Below are 13,818 nucleotides of genomic sequence, written 5' to 3'. Positions count from 1 at the left end.
ACATCTCATTCTGCTTTAATCCACTCAAAGCACTGGAAGGCAACATTTATGTTAGGATTCAAAACACAATTTCTAGAATTCAAAGTATCACAGGAAATTGAGGAAGTCCTCCAAAGCCAGCTTGCTCTGACATACAAATATTGAGTTAAACATGTGGCTGCATCGCATCTAGGATGAAAAGAACAACCTTCCTGATCTGAAGACTACTATCCACTTAAAGTGAAAAAAAAGATGCATGGTATTTGTTATGCTTGATCTTCACCTCTAATGCTATGGAAAACACCATTGAGATTACAAACAGTATGCTGATAGGTCAAAATAAATGGCAAAGATCTCTGCAGGCTCGCATTAGCATTAGAGACTGAGTTGATCCTCTAGGGCAAATGCGGACTGTGTGCAAAAGAAATATAAGAAGGAATATTGCATCAAGGCAGATCATGTAAAACAATTATGAAAAAGGGAAGGATGGAACAAGGTTAGGCAGGAAGGTGTGATGTGGATCTAGCACAAATCGATTAAAAAACAACAACAGTGTTATGATACAGAAAAGTAAAATTCTGTATATACTTAGGGCAAACACAAAGATTTTCAGATTGATGACCATTGCTGCTCAAACCTTGATTAGACTCTCCTGTAATGTTCACACAGTTAGGATGAACAGCTATCAGAACTGGTTAGGAGATGCCATGGTGGTGCTAGTGATTTGTGCTGGAGCTATAATAGTTTGAAGCTATTATAGCTCAGAAAGTATTTGATAAAGTAGTAAAGTTAAAATCCATAGAACCAAAATATCTTTATAACTGCCTGAAATGTTTGGTGGAGCAGAAAAATGTATAATTATGGACCCAAAATACCTTAATATCTGCCCTTTTAGATCACATGACAAAACAATGAGCCTTAACTGCGGCCATACTGAAAATAGGATCAGATTAGAATGAACCAGTGGAACAGAAAACTAGTTTGCACCACCAAGTCATGTCATGCCATGCAAGTGCTCAAAGTAAAGAGTACGACGCTGTAGTGGCTGAAACTGTGCCACCAAGATCTTTGAAAATACACACAGTAGAGGGAGAGACAAAAGAGTAGGGCTTGGAATTAAGTCAATACATATGTGTTGGGTTTCTTCTACAGAACTTTGACAGGGTGTATTCTGAAGTGCAGACACAGATCCAAAATGCCAGATGCATGCAGGAGTTTGAGTGTTATCATTTACTATGTAAATCATTTCCATTCAGAGTGATTATGTATACATTTATTTTAAGTGGCTGTCTGAAACATTTGGTAAACTACCAACCCCTTGAACCTGCACTGAATACCTCTGCTGTAGCTCAAATGGAGCAAAAAAAATACAAGGATTGGCAGAATCATCCATACAATATTCATTTTTAAATTACTATTTAATAGGAAATTGAAATTTTATGAATGGCAGGATGTCAGAGTCCACCACTTATGTGACGTACAGATAACTAGGATTCTAATTAATATTTACCTCTGACATTGTGTTGTGATGCAAGGCTCTCTGCAAGTACACCATAGTATTTTTGATTTTGTAGAGTCAGCACGCATGACAATCATGCATGTGCCCTAAGGCCTTGTACGTGAATGAGTATTAAAGTACCTAGAGGAGTGTGCGCCAAGCATGCCATCCTTTTTACATGGGAATGCTGTCCATGTTTCGGTTCAGAGTTTAGAGGTGGTGGTAGCATCCATCCTGAATATCTTGTACCAGACATGCCTTTTTCCTGTCCCTTGTAGCCTACCAGCCTTGCTCTTGAAGCTTCTGCTAGAAATCTGTGCCCTGAGTGGGTGTTTTGCTGACATCTTCATGTATGGTATACGTGCATGGCATAAAATGATGGTTGGGTATCTGCCTCCCAGACAAGCGTTAGTCCCTGATGGATACTGTCGGGGTAAGGTGTTATCCCTTAACTGGAGGGTGACAAAGGACGCTGCATTCAATAGCTTTGATTCCCTCAGTAGCATCCTTGCCTGTCTAGACTTGCTAGGCAAGGGTCATGTGCCATCTGATTGTCACCCTCCAATAAGGGATAACATCTTACCCCGAAAGTATCCATCAGGGACTAACGATTTATGTTCAGCCCAACATGATTATTCTCAACCACCTTCAGTTTTAGCCAGTGCTTCCACTGCACCTTTACCCAGCATTCCCCCAGTTGGCTGTAATCCTAACCCCATTCCCTTGCACCCACAGGCCTGTCCTGCTCCCAGTAACCATTCTCTTATGACACGTGTCACTTGTTTTAACCCACCTTCAGTTAATACCATTACTGACTTAGCAAGTTCTTTTCCGCTCTTATGTGCTAATCTTTGCTAACGTCCCCCCCTGTTTCTACCTCTCCTCATGAATCTTGGGTTTCTCTCAGGAACAAATCTCTAGATTGGCTCAATACAAGGAAGGGGCTGGGCGTAATACATTTTGCAGATCTGAAGAGGATTAGAAGAATTAATTGGGTTGGCACGGGGAGCACATTTTTGTAGGGAGATAGCGTGGTGCTCTCATTTACATCTCCTAACCTAGTTGAAACTATACTAGAGAGAGACAGCTATCTACCCCTTACGGCTACACAAATTGCAGTCTATCTATCAGCCTCCCAACCCTTACCAAACTTTTCATCAGCCAGCCTATCCCCACTGTGTGCAGCCTTCTATTTCCTTACCGCCTATTGTAACTTAATGGCGTGGACTGACTGAAGGTCCCTACTAACTCAAGTGAGGGTATACGGCTTCGAACATCTACTATTTCCACACTCAATTCTGATGCCTGTTTAGACGTAGTGGCCGAATGTGATTTCTCTCACTCTCAGCCCTGCTCTAATAAGGATGTCATAGCCATGCAGCCGTCACAAGCCTAGGTTCCTCCTTCTGATTTAGCTAACACCGTCTTATTTTCGAACGTTGCTTGGTTGCGTCATAAATGTACTTCGACTGAATGGCTTGACTTTGTCTCTAAGTTCAACATTCTCTGTTTACAAGAAACATGGTCTGTGGACCAGATACATCTTAATGGTTTAAAAACATATTCTCCAGCAGTTCCCTTCATATGTGGGAGACCCAAAGGGGGTTTATGTATTTCTGTGTCTAATAAGCTGGCCCCCATGAATATTGTAGAAACTGCGACTAGAGTTTATTATCATATCATTTCATTCCAGATTACATCGTACACCACGCTGGCCATAGTTAACTTTTATAATAATGCCTGTGCTCTGATATCTCTCACCACAATGGGTAGGCTTTGAGATGGTCTTTGGTTAATCCAACTATTTTTCTAGAAATATTTGTTTCCAAACACAAAGCAGCTTTTAAAATATGCCTAGATGAATCGGCAGAGCCTCAAAAAATCATTAAGGCTTTTAAACAAATGAAAAAAGGTATTAGAGAAGGGCTCATTGTCAACCAGAAGATAGCTGGGTCAGGGTCTTGCGGTTGGTTTGACGCAGCCTGTACTAAGGCCTTAAGAAGTTTAAAGTTAGCTCTTGGCAAACAATCCAGGTGCATCCAGGAAGTCCAGAAATGCAGACATGCGTACAAGCTCGCCATCAATCACTATAAAAAAAGTCTGAAGAGGAGACCTGGAATAAATTAGTTGAGGCTTGTACGACGAATGATAATATCACTTTCTGGCGCATTATTAACTTCCCTTTTTTTTAACTCAGCAGAAAGCCCTCGCATTGAGATCGCTATCAAAGAGGCAGAATGGCTAACTCGTTTTACTAATCTATATTCAATTCAGGAGCCTATTGCTACTGTTGTTCCTTCTAGAGCTTCTAGGAGTGCCCCACCACTATTTTATCCCCGTCTGATCAGATCTACCCTGACTTTACTTTTGACGAGGTGGTCCTGGCTTTGAAGGAAGCAAAGGTGGTAAAGCGCCGGTCCCCGACGGGATCCCTATTGATTTGTTTAAATCTAATGTTGACCTCTGGGGCCCTTTGTTAACGCTGCTCTTCCGAGCTTGCCGGATTGAAGGTTTATTAAGTACATGGCCCGAGTCCCTTATAGTTCCTATATTCAAGAAGGGAGATCGCAATAGCCCCCCAGCACAATATAGACTCATCTTTTTGCAGGACTCTTTGGTTAAGGTGACCAGACAAATCCCTCTCGGCAGATTACAGGACTGGGCAGAGTCTAACAGCATTACCTCAGATTTGAAGTATGGGTTCCGATCAAGCGTGGGGGCCACAAAACAGGCTATTAACCTGAATTTACTTATAGGGAAATGTGTGCACATCAAAGGAGGTAGTTTGTCCGCAGGAAACAGAGGGAGTACGGTGGGAAACTCTTTGCTTGACGTACCTAGGCACCCGAATATATAATTCCCACGAAGACTTATTGGAAGGGAACATAGTGAGAGCTCTGAGAGGGGTTAAGAGTAGTTCCGAATTATGAGGGACCCTGCCTTTGTCGGTGGCGGGTAGAGTTACCCTCCTAAAGATGGCGACACTCCCGAGACTACTGTATTACTATGGAGTGTTGCCGCTTTGGATTCCGCCGCGGATGTTCACCCACTCAAGTCACTGGTGACGGTGATCATTTAGGGGGCCAGGAGATGGAGGGTGGCACTAACTACTCTTATGAGGCCAAGAGTAGCGGGAGGGTAGCGGTCCCGGACTTCGAGAACTACTATATAGCAGTGCAATTGCAAAAGCTTACAAAATGGGTGGCGGAAAAACGTAAAGAACCAGTACAATGAAGGGAAGATACCCCAAGCTTGCGACTTTTATCAAGAATAATACTGAGACATCCCTACGGAACTGAGGACAGCATGTAAATGTTGGAACAGAAGCCTGAGACGTTCCAAGATGAAACACCCTTACACACCAAAAAATCAGTTGATTGTATGTAGGGCACTCCCCCATGGTGGTGACTGACGTAGGTTGGGAGCCTGGGGAGACCTAGGAATATCCACAATGGGTGACCTTTATGACGAGGGCAATATGGTCCCATTCAATGATCTTCAAGTCCGCTATGACATACCGGGTGGAAATTTTCTATTACACACAGCTCTTACAGCAGCCATAAGAAAGCAGTGGAGGGAGGGATTCTCAGAACCAGAAACCTCGATGGGGCCCCAATTTATGGTCTTAGCGGCTGGTACATTTAAAGCAGTCACATGCTTGTATTGGTGTCTCACGTACACAGCACTCCCCCCTCTGGGTAAGGTACATAGGGAATGGAAGGCAGACTTAGGCAAACCCATAGGGGACAAGGACTGGGGAGGTTTGATGGAAAGGGCATGGAAGAGCACCAGGAACCCACAATTTCAATTAGTGAATTTTTATGTGCTGCAAAGGGCATACCTTACTCAGGATAGGATGCTTAAGTACTTTAATATGCAAACAGAAGCATGTCCGTGCTGCCACACAATAGGGGGAGACATTTAATACAGGTTTTGGTGCTGTCCACGTACAGGGACCTTCTGGGAAGAAGTACCCACGACCACAGGAGAAGTGATTGAAAGAGAGATAGCAAATACCCTGATCATTGCCTTCTACACCGGTTCCCCCACACTGCTAATAGAATGAAGTAACAAGTAAATTCCAGAACTTCAGGTTGGTCTTAGCCAAAAGGGACATTACCTGCCACTGGAAGTCGAGAGATGGCCCTAGTACAATTAAATTGAAAAAAGAGTTTATAAAATGGGCTGAGTGTGACAGCTCTGTTCGATAGCAAATAGCTAGCCGAACAGGAAATGAGAAGACGCTAGAGCGTGGGCAGCGTTGCTAGATTTGTTAAAGAACCCCAAACATATAGGAATGATGGATTAAGCAGAAGAGACCCACGACATGAATGACTGATCCACCTGTATTGGATTAGCAACAGCGGTAATGCATATATGATATGTCTCCTATGCTGATACAGATACTCACTGAGACTCTACATGAGATCATAGACAAAAGTGGTTTTCTGTTATTGTACTGGTTGCAAAATGAAGGGCTTAATGTGACACACCTGGGTGGGAGGGGTGGGTGGAGGGAACAGTTGGGGACAGTTTGAATAGTTACATAAGAACTTCGGAGTTATAGCTAAGTAATGAGTAATTATTGAAGTGAGCAGACAACCGTGAATGCCTTGGAAGTGAATAAGTGGAACCGAGCTATTAGGGGGCATTGATAAATGCCTTACCACTGTGAGGCATTATCGTACGATATCACAATAAGAACTAGACAAATGATTCAAAATTGGATTGATAAATGTGATACTACTTGCCAGAAAACTCAATAAAATATGTAAAAAAAAGAAAATTAAAGGCAGTAGTTTGTTTTCAGCATTCGTAGACCTATCCTCTGCTTTTGACTTTGCGTTGCATGACAAACTATGGTCAATGATGGTCAGAATGGGCATAGATCACTCTATTGTGAATTTTCTTAGCAATCTGGATACATCAGGACGGGGCAAAGTAAGACACAATTTAAATGGCAAATGCACTCAGCCATTTAATATAGAAAGAGGAGTTCGCCAAGGTTGTGTACTCGCTCCATTCTGGTTTATTCTTTACCTAGGAAGCACCCTTGCTAGTAAGTACACAGATTTACCCCAAATTGGGCAGAGTCCGATTCCAGCATGGTTATATGCTGTCAACGTGGTATTAATGGCACGTAATCCTCTTGGCCTACAGAGGTTAGTCGATGAATTTGCCAAGTTTATGCAGAACCACAGTTTAAAAATAAACATCAGTGAAACCTTTGTAATGAAACTACACGTGACATTTTAATTGACGGCACTAAGATTTAGTTCACGCCTACATTTTCATATTTAGGCATTTTATTTAACCCCTTCGAAGCTAATGACGAGCTGGGCTCGTCATGGCGCTTACCTGCCCTGCGCGGATGACAAGGCCAGCTCGTCATTTATAATTGTTATTTTGGTTTTTCAGCGCAGGACGGGAAAACGCCTAGCAGCCATGTGGTTAATAAAGATGAGATCTGGACTAGTGTAATCAAGTCAAGGAGGCTCAAATTTGTTAAAATAACCATGGCCTTATTGAACTTTGCTAGGAAGCTAAACATTAAATATCCTATGGAAATGACCATTTATAAGGCCAAATGTAGACCAATTGCCAAATATATGGCTCTGAGCTTTGTGGGTATGCAAATGACGACTTGCTTCAGCTAGCAGAAAATGTATTCTTCAGGTACCTACTTGTCTCCGAAAAGTTGTTCAACCTTTGTCTGCCATTCTGAATTGGGGGTTCCCTATTTAGCAGACATGATCAATATCCAGCCAGTTTTGCTCTGGCATAAGATCTGGTCCTCTGAATACACAGTGTTCAATTGTTCCATAATGGAGCACTGTTTAGATCTTAGTCTGCCTTTAAAATCCCAAGGCTCAGATTTGTCCGTGACTTCTTGCCACCCCAAGCTTTTCGCCCACCCTGAGTTCCTGATTAGCATCCAAAGGAAAGCTTTCAAATTGAAATGTCTATCGACACTTGACGAATTGAGGCTATCCATAGAGATAATAAAACCCTCTGTTTTGAAGAGCCAGCTGATCTTGATTAGCCCTACCTAGCCAATGTGTACAATTCACGTCATAGATTTGTGATGACACGGTACAGGTTGGACATTTTCCACCATCTAATTAGCTTCCCCACAACTAATATGTGGTCCCACGAGCCTGTGAAATGCCCATGTGACAATGATTCTACACAGAGTACCATTAAATTCTCTTTTTAGTAAATTCTATTCAGACTTGAGAAAACATTTTATTAAGCCTCTGTTAAAACAACTAGGTTTTGTGCAATATCGACCAGCTTTTATTTATCTGCAATTGCTTCGGAGTTTGTATATATGCGCTGTGCTGCCACGGTTTTTATTGGCTGTAATAAGATATAGAAAGCAGATTTAGAAATCTTACTGACCAGCAGGGGATGCTTCTGTCTGTTTTTATCTCATTTGTTTTCATTACTTTTTAACTGATTTTTAACTTGATATTGTTATATTTGTGTAGCTTTTATAATTCGCCATGTGATTTTGAATAAAGCTTATTTGAATTATTGAGAGAATCTGTCGGCCAACTGAAAGCGAAGCAACACTGCTGAATGAATACTACTTACCAGTAGAAAACAGGAGGTGACTAAATCCAAAATACTGAAACCAAACTTGATGTTCCTAATGTCTTCAAAACAATTAGATCACGCCATTGACGCGAGGCGTGATCGAGCTTGATTCATTCCTGTTATTCCTGACGGTGGACTTCCCTCCAACGCCTCGTGCGCAGCAGGATCACCTTGCCTTATCGGACCTTCTGGTGGACTTGCAACGCTCCTACAGCTACGATTCTTATCTGATGGCCTCCTTACATCACCATCTAATTGTTTTGAAGTAACTCTTCCTCTGAGAGCGTTCCCTCATCTATCCCTTTTGGAGACAAGCAACCAACGGTCTTCTGCCCCGCTCCCGTCCTGATGAAGACCCCGATGCAAGGATAGAATTAACGCCTGCAAACAATAGGGGGACAAAACGTCGACTGCTTTTTGGTTTATCAGCTTCTCCCCCCAATCTTGACATTTACTGTGATATGTGGAGCATGATGTGTACCTAATAATTTATTGAACCAATGGTCTTCTTGTTTGTCAATGTTTGGACTTGAATACATAGCACAGTCAGGCCTTCTGGCCAGTTTTTATGTCACTATCCTATACCCACACTACCCTTCACTATACTACCTCCCTTCCTTTCAGGGGCACTATGAATATATTGACAATGTGCAATATAAATGTTTATAATCAATATAATAATTACATTGTTAATAAATAACAATGTTTGTGAATTAGGTGGTCTTTACCATTGAATATATTTAATTGTTTCTATTTGTACCTATTGCTGGGACCCTTCCCCCTTTGTGCTTTCATTACCCAGGTCCCAGTGACTTCTGTTGGATTAACCCCTTTTCTATACCTTACCATGTGTAGCACCTCGGCATACCAGACTCTTTGTGCCCAATCCGAAGCCACAAGAATGACTTGGGCCCGGTCACGCTTGATCTTCTTCAGCACCCAGGGCAGACGTGGTACAGGCAGAAAGGCGTATACAGCGTCGCATAGCGAGTGCCGCCTCGAAAAATTCCAACATGCAGAACTGCTGACATTGCGCGCTTTCTTCGGTGGTGAATAGGTCTAACCAAGGCTCTCCCCACTGTTGAAAGAGAAATTGCGCCACCTCCTAGTGAAGACGCCATTCGTGATCCATCATGCACCTGCGGCTGAATTTGTCTGCCCAGGCATTTCAGAGAATCTGCCAGGTGTTGCACCAACAGGAACTTCAGTTCCCACTGCAGAGCACGCATATGCCATTTGGCATTATTCACCAGCAGGATGCAGGAGGCCATCAGGCCCAGTACCTGGGGGGTCATCCTGACCGAAACCCGGGACAGAGGCTGAAAGATCGGAATCATAGCCCAAATATCCGAGACTCGCTGTTGGGGAGGATAAACACGAAACTGAATCATGCCCAGGACCGCTCCAATGAAAAGGAGCTTCTGAGAGGGAGACAGGTGTGACTTCGGCACGGTGATGGAGAACCCAAGCGAATGCGAATGCAGGAGGTCGGCCATAGACTGGAGGTGGGAGACGACTGCATAGGGCAAGCCCGCCTTCAACAACCAATCATCGAGAAAGTTGCTGAGAGTATCTAACTTATATAGATACCCATTCCACTCCTCTCGACAATCATATGAGATCTCCAACTGTGGCAAAAGATTTTTTTTTCACCTGGTAATAAAGCTGCCAAGTGGAGGAGAAACTAGTGCTGATGGGACCGATGAGAAGATCATCTGGACTGAGCTTAATTTCTTACTCTATTCCAGACCAATTCTACTTGAGGCTCTCCGATTCTGCCTGCATCCTTATGACCTCACCCTTAGTGTAAACCCCAAACAAGGTATTCCAGCGAATGGGAAATTCATAATTTTGTGGAGGCCATTTAATTTCAAGTCTATGAGCTAAGCCATGAAGATCTCCTGAGAGATATCATGGCAGTATCTGCTGTCTGAGTAGTCAACGGCATACTTGGTTTTGTCGATGGAAATCACACATCCATCACTAATCATCTCCAGTGTAGTTTCCTCTTTATCTGTGTGGAATTAGTAAACAAGATGATTTACCAGCTTCCACAGGAAAAGGCCAAGTCTGTAAGAAACGATGTGAGGAATGGATCTCATCTGGAAGTATTCAAGAAAATTTTCTTCAATATAGCATCCATCCATCTTCTTTTCTGATATGGTGAGGCCACTAAAAACAGAGCATGAAGCATGAATACCGCTGACACATTTACAGAATCATTAGGAGGGGAATGCTACGCTGAAACAGAAAAGCTCACATGGGACGATTTTACTCCTTCCAGAGCCTCCTTTTGTCAAAATTTTACAGGGGCTTGACCCAGAAAGACTTCTTTGCAGGTTTCAACAGTCTAAGAACCTTCAAAAACAGAAGTTGGAAAGGTCTCAAGATTGAAGAGTCTCTGCCGTAGAACATATGTAGATATGTTCAACTTAGCCTACTGCCTAAAATAGTAATTTATTTGGGGATTCTTGAAGGGACTGAAGCAGATGGTGTTGGCGAGTACATACTCACATTAAAGTCTGTGCTTAAACGGTCACAAGTCCTACAAGTAAAATGTTTTGATCTTGCCAGCGTCTTAACTCTCTGACGTTATACATTTCTGCACCTAGAACCTGATCACCTCTTTGAAGCCGAGTCATTTCAGGGTTACAGAGTCTTTGCCCTTGGCACAGTTTAATCAGTGCTAGTCTAGAAATAGACATGTGACCTTCCAGGGAACCAGTTTCCCGAACTAGGTCTTTTTACAATTTTGCCATAGGAACTTAAGAGGGCCCTCCACTTCAACTGACTATGAATTGAAGTTCTGAATTTTCTGCATGCTGAAATCAAGTACAACATTGATGACAACTGATGCATCAACCCAGAGAACCTCAAAGAACATTGATGATGCTGCCTACTGTGTGGGAGACTATCGAAGACATTAGAGGGTGTCACAGTAAGGTCCATCGTGAGGGAGATTTCCCATGGGGCCATTTACCTACGAACCCAGCATATGACAAGAGCCACTTAGCTTCTTCAAAAGCTTACTTCAGATTCGTTATGTGAACAACACTTTACAGTATAGATGCTGAATACGTTTTATAGCAATGCATGCCTCTTTCACCATGTGGCACTGTGAATCTGACACCACAAATTTGCAACACTGTGACGGAAACGATGAAGCAGGTTTACCTAAGGTGCCAAAGAAGCTGGTAACAGCCGATCCTTTTTTTGCCAACTCACAGCTGCTGAATCAGGAGCATACCAGAATGTTCTCTACTTTTTCGATGTGTTTCCTTCAACAAATCCTCCTATATGTGGGCTATGTAACCTCCTTGGGCATTAAACCATGTGAAAAGTGCCAATGAAATGTTTGCAATGCAAATTAATGTCTATTACAATAGAAGCATTAGATACAGGTTACTGCATTTTAAAGTTAAAGGGCCAGAGAACTAATACGGGGTAACAACTTGTACACTGTGCAAATCTTGAAGTTACTTTTATCTAAGTTAGCAACTGCCAAACTCTTTGTAGAGCTACCCCCTGCCGTCCGATGCTCAATTATATACAGGCACCGAAACCAAACCGCCATCAATAGAGAAACAAACATGGCAAACCCAAATTAGATAAATCAATAAGGTTAATTATTTCTTTATTTGCATTACATTTTCCTTACCCAATATTTGGCATGCGACCAAATAATTCCTGGAATTCATCCAACGCAAGCATTGATGTGTGAATCTGTAATGGGGCCTAATAAAAAAGAAAGTCAAAACCAATTCCTATGTTTAAGAACATTAATTGTTTGTTGCAAAAAATAAAACAATGATGTACAAACTAACAATGGCAGTCAAGACAGATATGTGTACATAAAACAGATCTATTAAGCAAACTGTGTACATCTTAAAGCATTTTGTGACATATGTCTAACATGTCAAACAGATTTTTTTTTAATCATTCGAATGAATAAAATAATGTATTTCCAAATGCAATTTGTGTCAATGGGTCAGAATGCCTGTTCAAATAATCTGAATAAAGCATTTAAATGAAATTAGTTTGTACCTGTGCTTTTGCATGCTTTGTCGCTAAACGTGTAATTTTCTTACATCCTTTCAGTTGAATTTCAGACCTATGGAGAACAATAAATTCTACGCTACCGCCCAAACCCATTATCAGCCATGTTTATCCCCATCCTAAACCACAGGGTTCCTGCACCTTACTGGTATGTAATCTGTTTTTACATTGAAAAGGAGCTACTATTTACATATTTTTAGAGGACCTTGTTTTTTAAGCAAAATGGTTTTATAAGAAATTGGTTTTAACTAATTGTATTTCTCACTCATTTAGAACTTATCAATCCACCCATGTTGGTTTCAGGACAGTGATTCTTTTTTTTCATAAATCTTTTATTCGGTTTCCATAATTTTGTAGGAACCATAAAAAGAACATTTACAACATACAGTTTTAAAACATCTGGTCAGCGGTAAGAATAATTCTAAAAAAATTATAAGTACATATGGAAAAATAACAATTTGTTAAAATAGTTAAAAAGACAGAGGATGTGATAATAAAGTGCTAGTACGTTAAAAACAGCCAATTAATCTAGGTTGCATCAGTATTTTATACACATTTTCAGAAAACATGCAACACGTTTGGCAATGAAAACAGAGTCCAAATATTGCAAAGTCAAAAAAGTGGGACGACAGGATCTCAAGCCCATGAATGAGAGTAATGGAATAATCCAGCGCTTTCGCGGTAATTCATAAAACCTACAGAATAATATAACATGCATTGTTGATTGGTCCGAGGAGTCGTCACATGGGCATTTAATTATAGATTTAGACCAATCCTGTTTTTTCGGAAAAGAAATCATACGAAAGAAAGTATTAAAACGAAACCTTGTAAGAAGATATTTTTCGTGTGCATTCAGATGATATTTTAAATACGGTTGGATGCCTGAGGTGGTTTGAACAGTTAAAATCTGAATATTAGAGGGCTTGCTAATTTCTTGAGATAAGCGCAACTCCCTTAAATGTGATAAGCATAACATTTTCAACTTTTTCCTTGAAATGTTTGACATAGTTAATGGCTCAAGGAAATACAGAGACATATCTAAGTCCACCAAAAATTGCTCACATAGGCCAACCAGGGAATTTTGGCCCAGTATACCAAGCCCAGGCAGTCGGTAATAAGGGTGCGGGTCAGATGACACTGCTCTGTGGTCCACACTCGGTCCATAAGAGAATGGGCTGAATTATGATATTATCAGTGATATAGTCCATACCCAACTCGATATGGCTACCGTAAGTTGGAGCACTTTTAGGAACTGCCAGCACATACCTAATAAAGGTGTTTTCTACAACCTGAAGAGCATCTGCCGCAGCATAGCCCCAAACCCCCGCGCCATATACTGCCACACTATGGCATTTGGCATAATAGATTTTCAAGAGTTCTTCGGGGGGAGGTTTACCAAGCTTTCTTGCAAAGGCTACCAGGGCAGTAGTGGCTCGTAGAAACAGCAGTTTCCTACTGCACATAGCCTGCCTCCAAGACATATTACTGTAGAATAAAATGCAGAGATAGGGATAGGTGTTAGTACAATCCAGCTTGTCATTGGCAATAACAATCGGTTTGGGTTTCTTTAACCGCTTGCCCACGTGCATGACAAAAGTCTTCTTGATCTTGACCTTTAGGTCCATGGAGGACATAGAGTTACAGTAGTTGTTGAGAAGGTGCTGTAGTTGGTATCGGGTTCTTGC

At 41.6% G+C, this 13,818-nt stretch overlaps 1 protein-coding gene across 2 annotated transcripts in view; it reads right to left on the bottom strand.

The window, feature by feature from the left end:
- The window catches only part of UBA6 (ubiquitin like modifier activating enzyme 6), a 1,035,692-nt gene that overhangs the window by 689,810 nt on the left and 332,064 nt on the right, over positions 1–13,818 (bottom strand). For both annotated transcript variants that reach the window (XM_086961917.1, XM_086961916.1), the window contains exon 12: positions 11,736–11,812. In XM_086961917.1, coding sequence (XP_086818043.1) covers positions 11,736–11,812 — 77 coding nt within the window. The remainder of the gene's footprint in view (positions 1–11,735; positions 11,813–13,818) is intronic.

The sequence above is a fragment of the Lissotriton vulgaris genome, chromosome 3_1 (genome assembly GCF_964263255.1).
Source record: "Lissotriton vulgaris chromosome 3_1, aLisVul1.2, whole genome shotgun sequence".
Lineage (NCBI taxonomy): Eukaryota > Metazoa > Chordata > Amphibia > Caudata > Salamandridae > Lissotriton > Lissotriton vulgaris.
The sequence above is the reverse complement of the archived record's forward strand: the minus strand, read 5'-3'. Positions and strand labels throughout refer to the sequence as shown.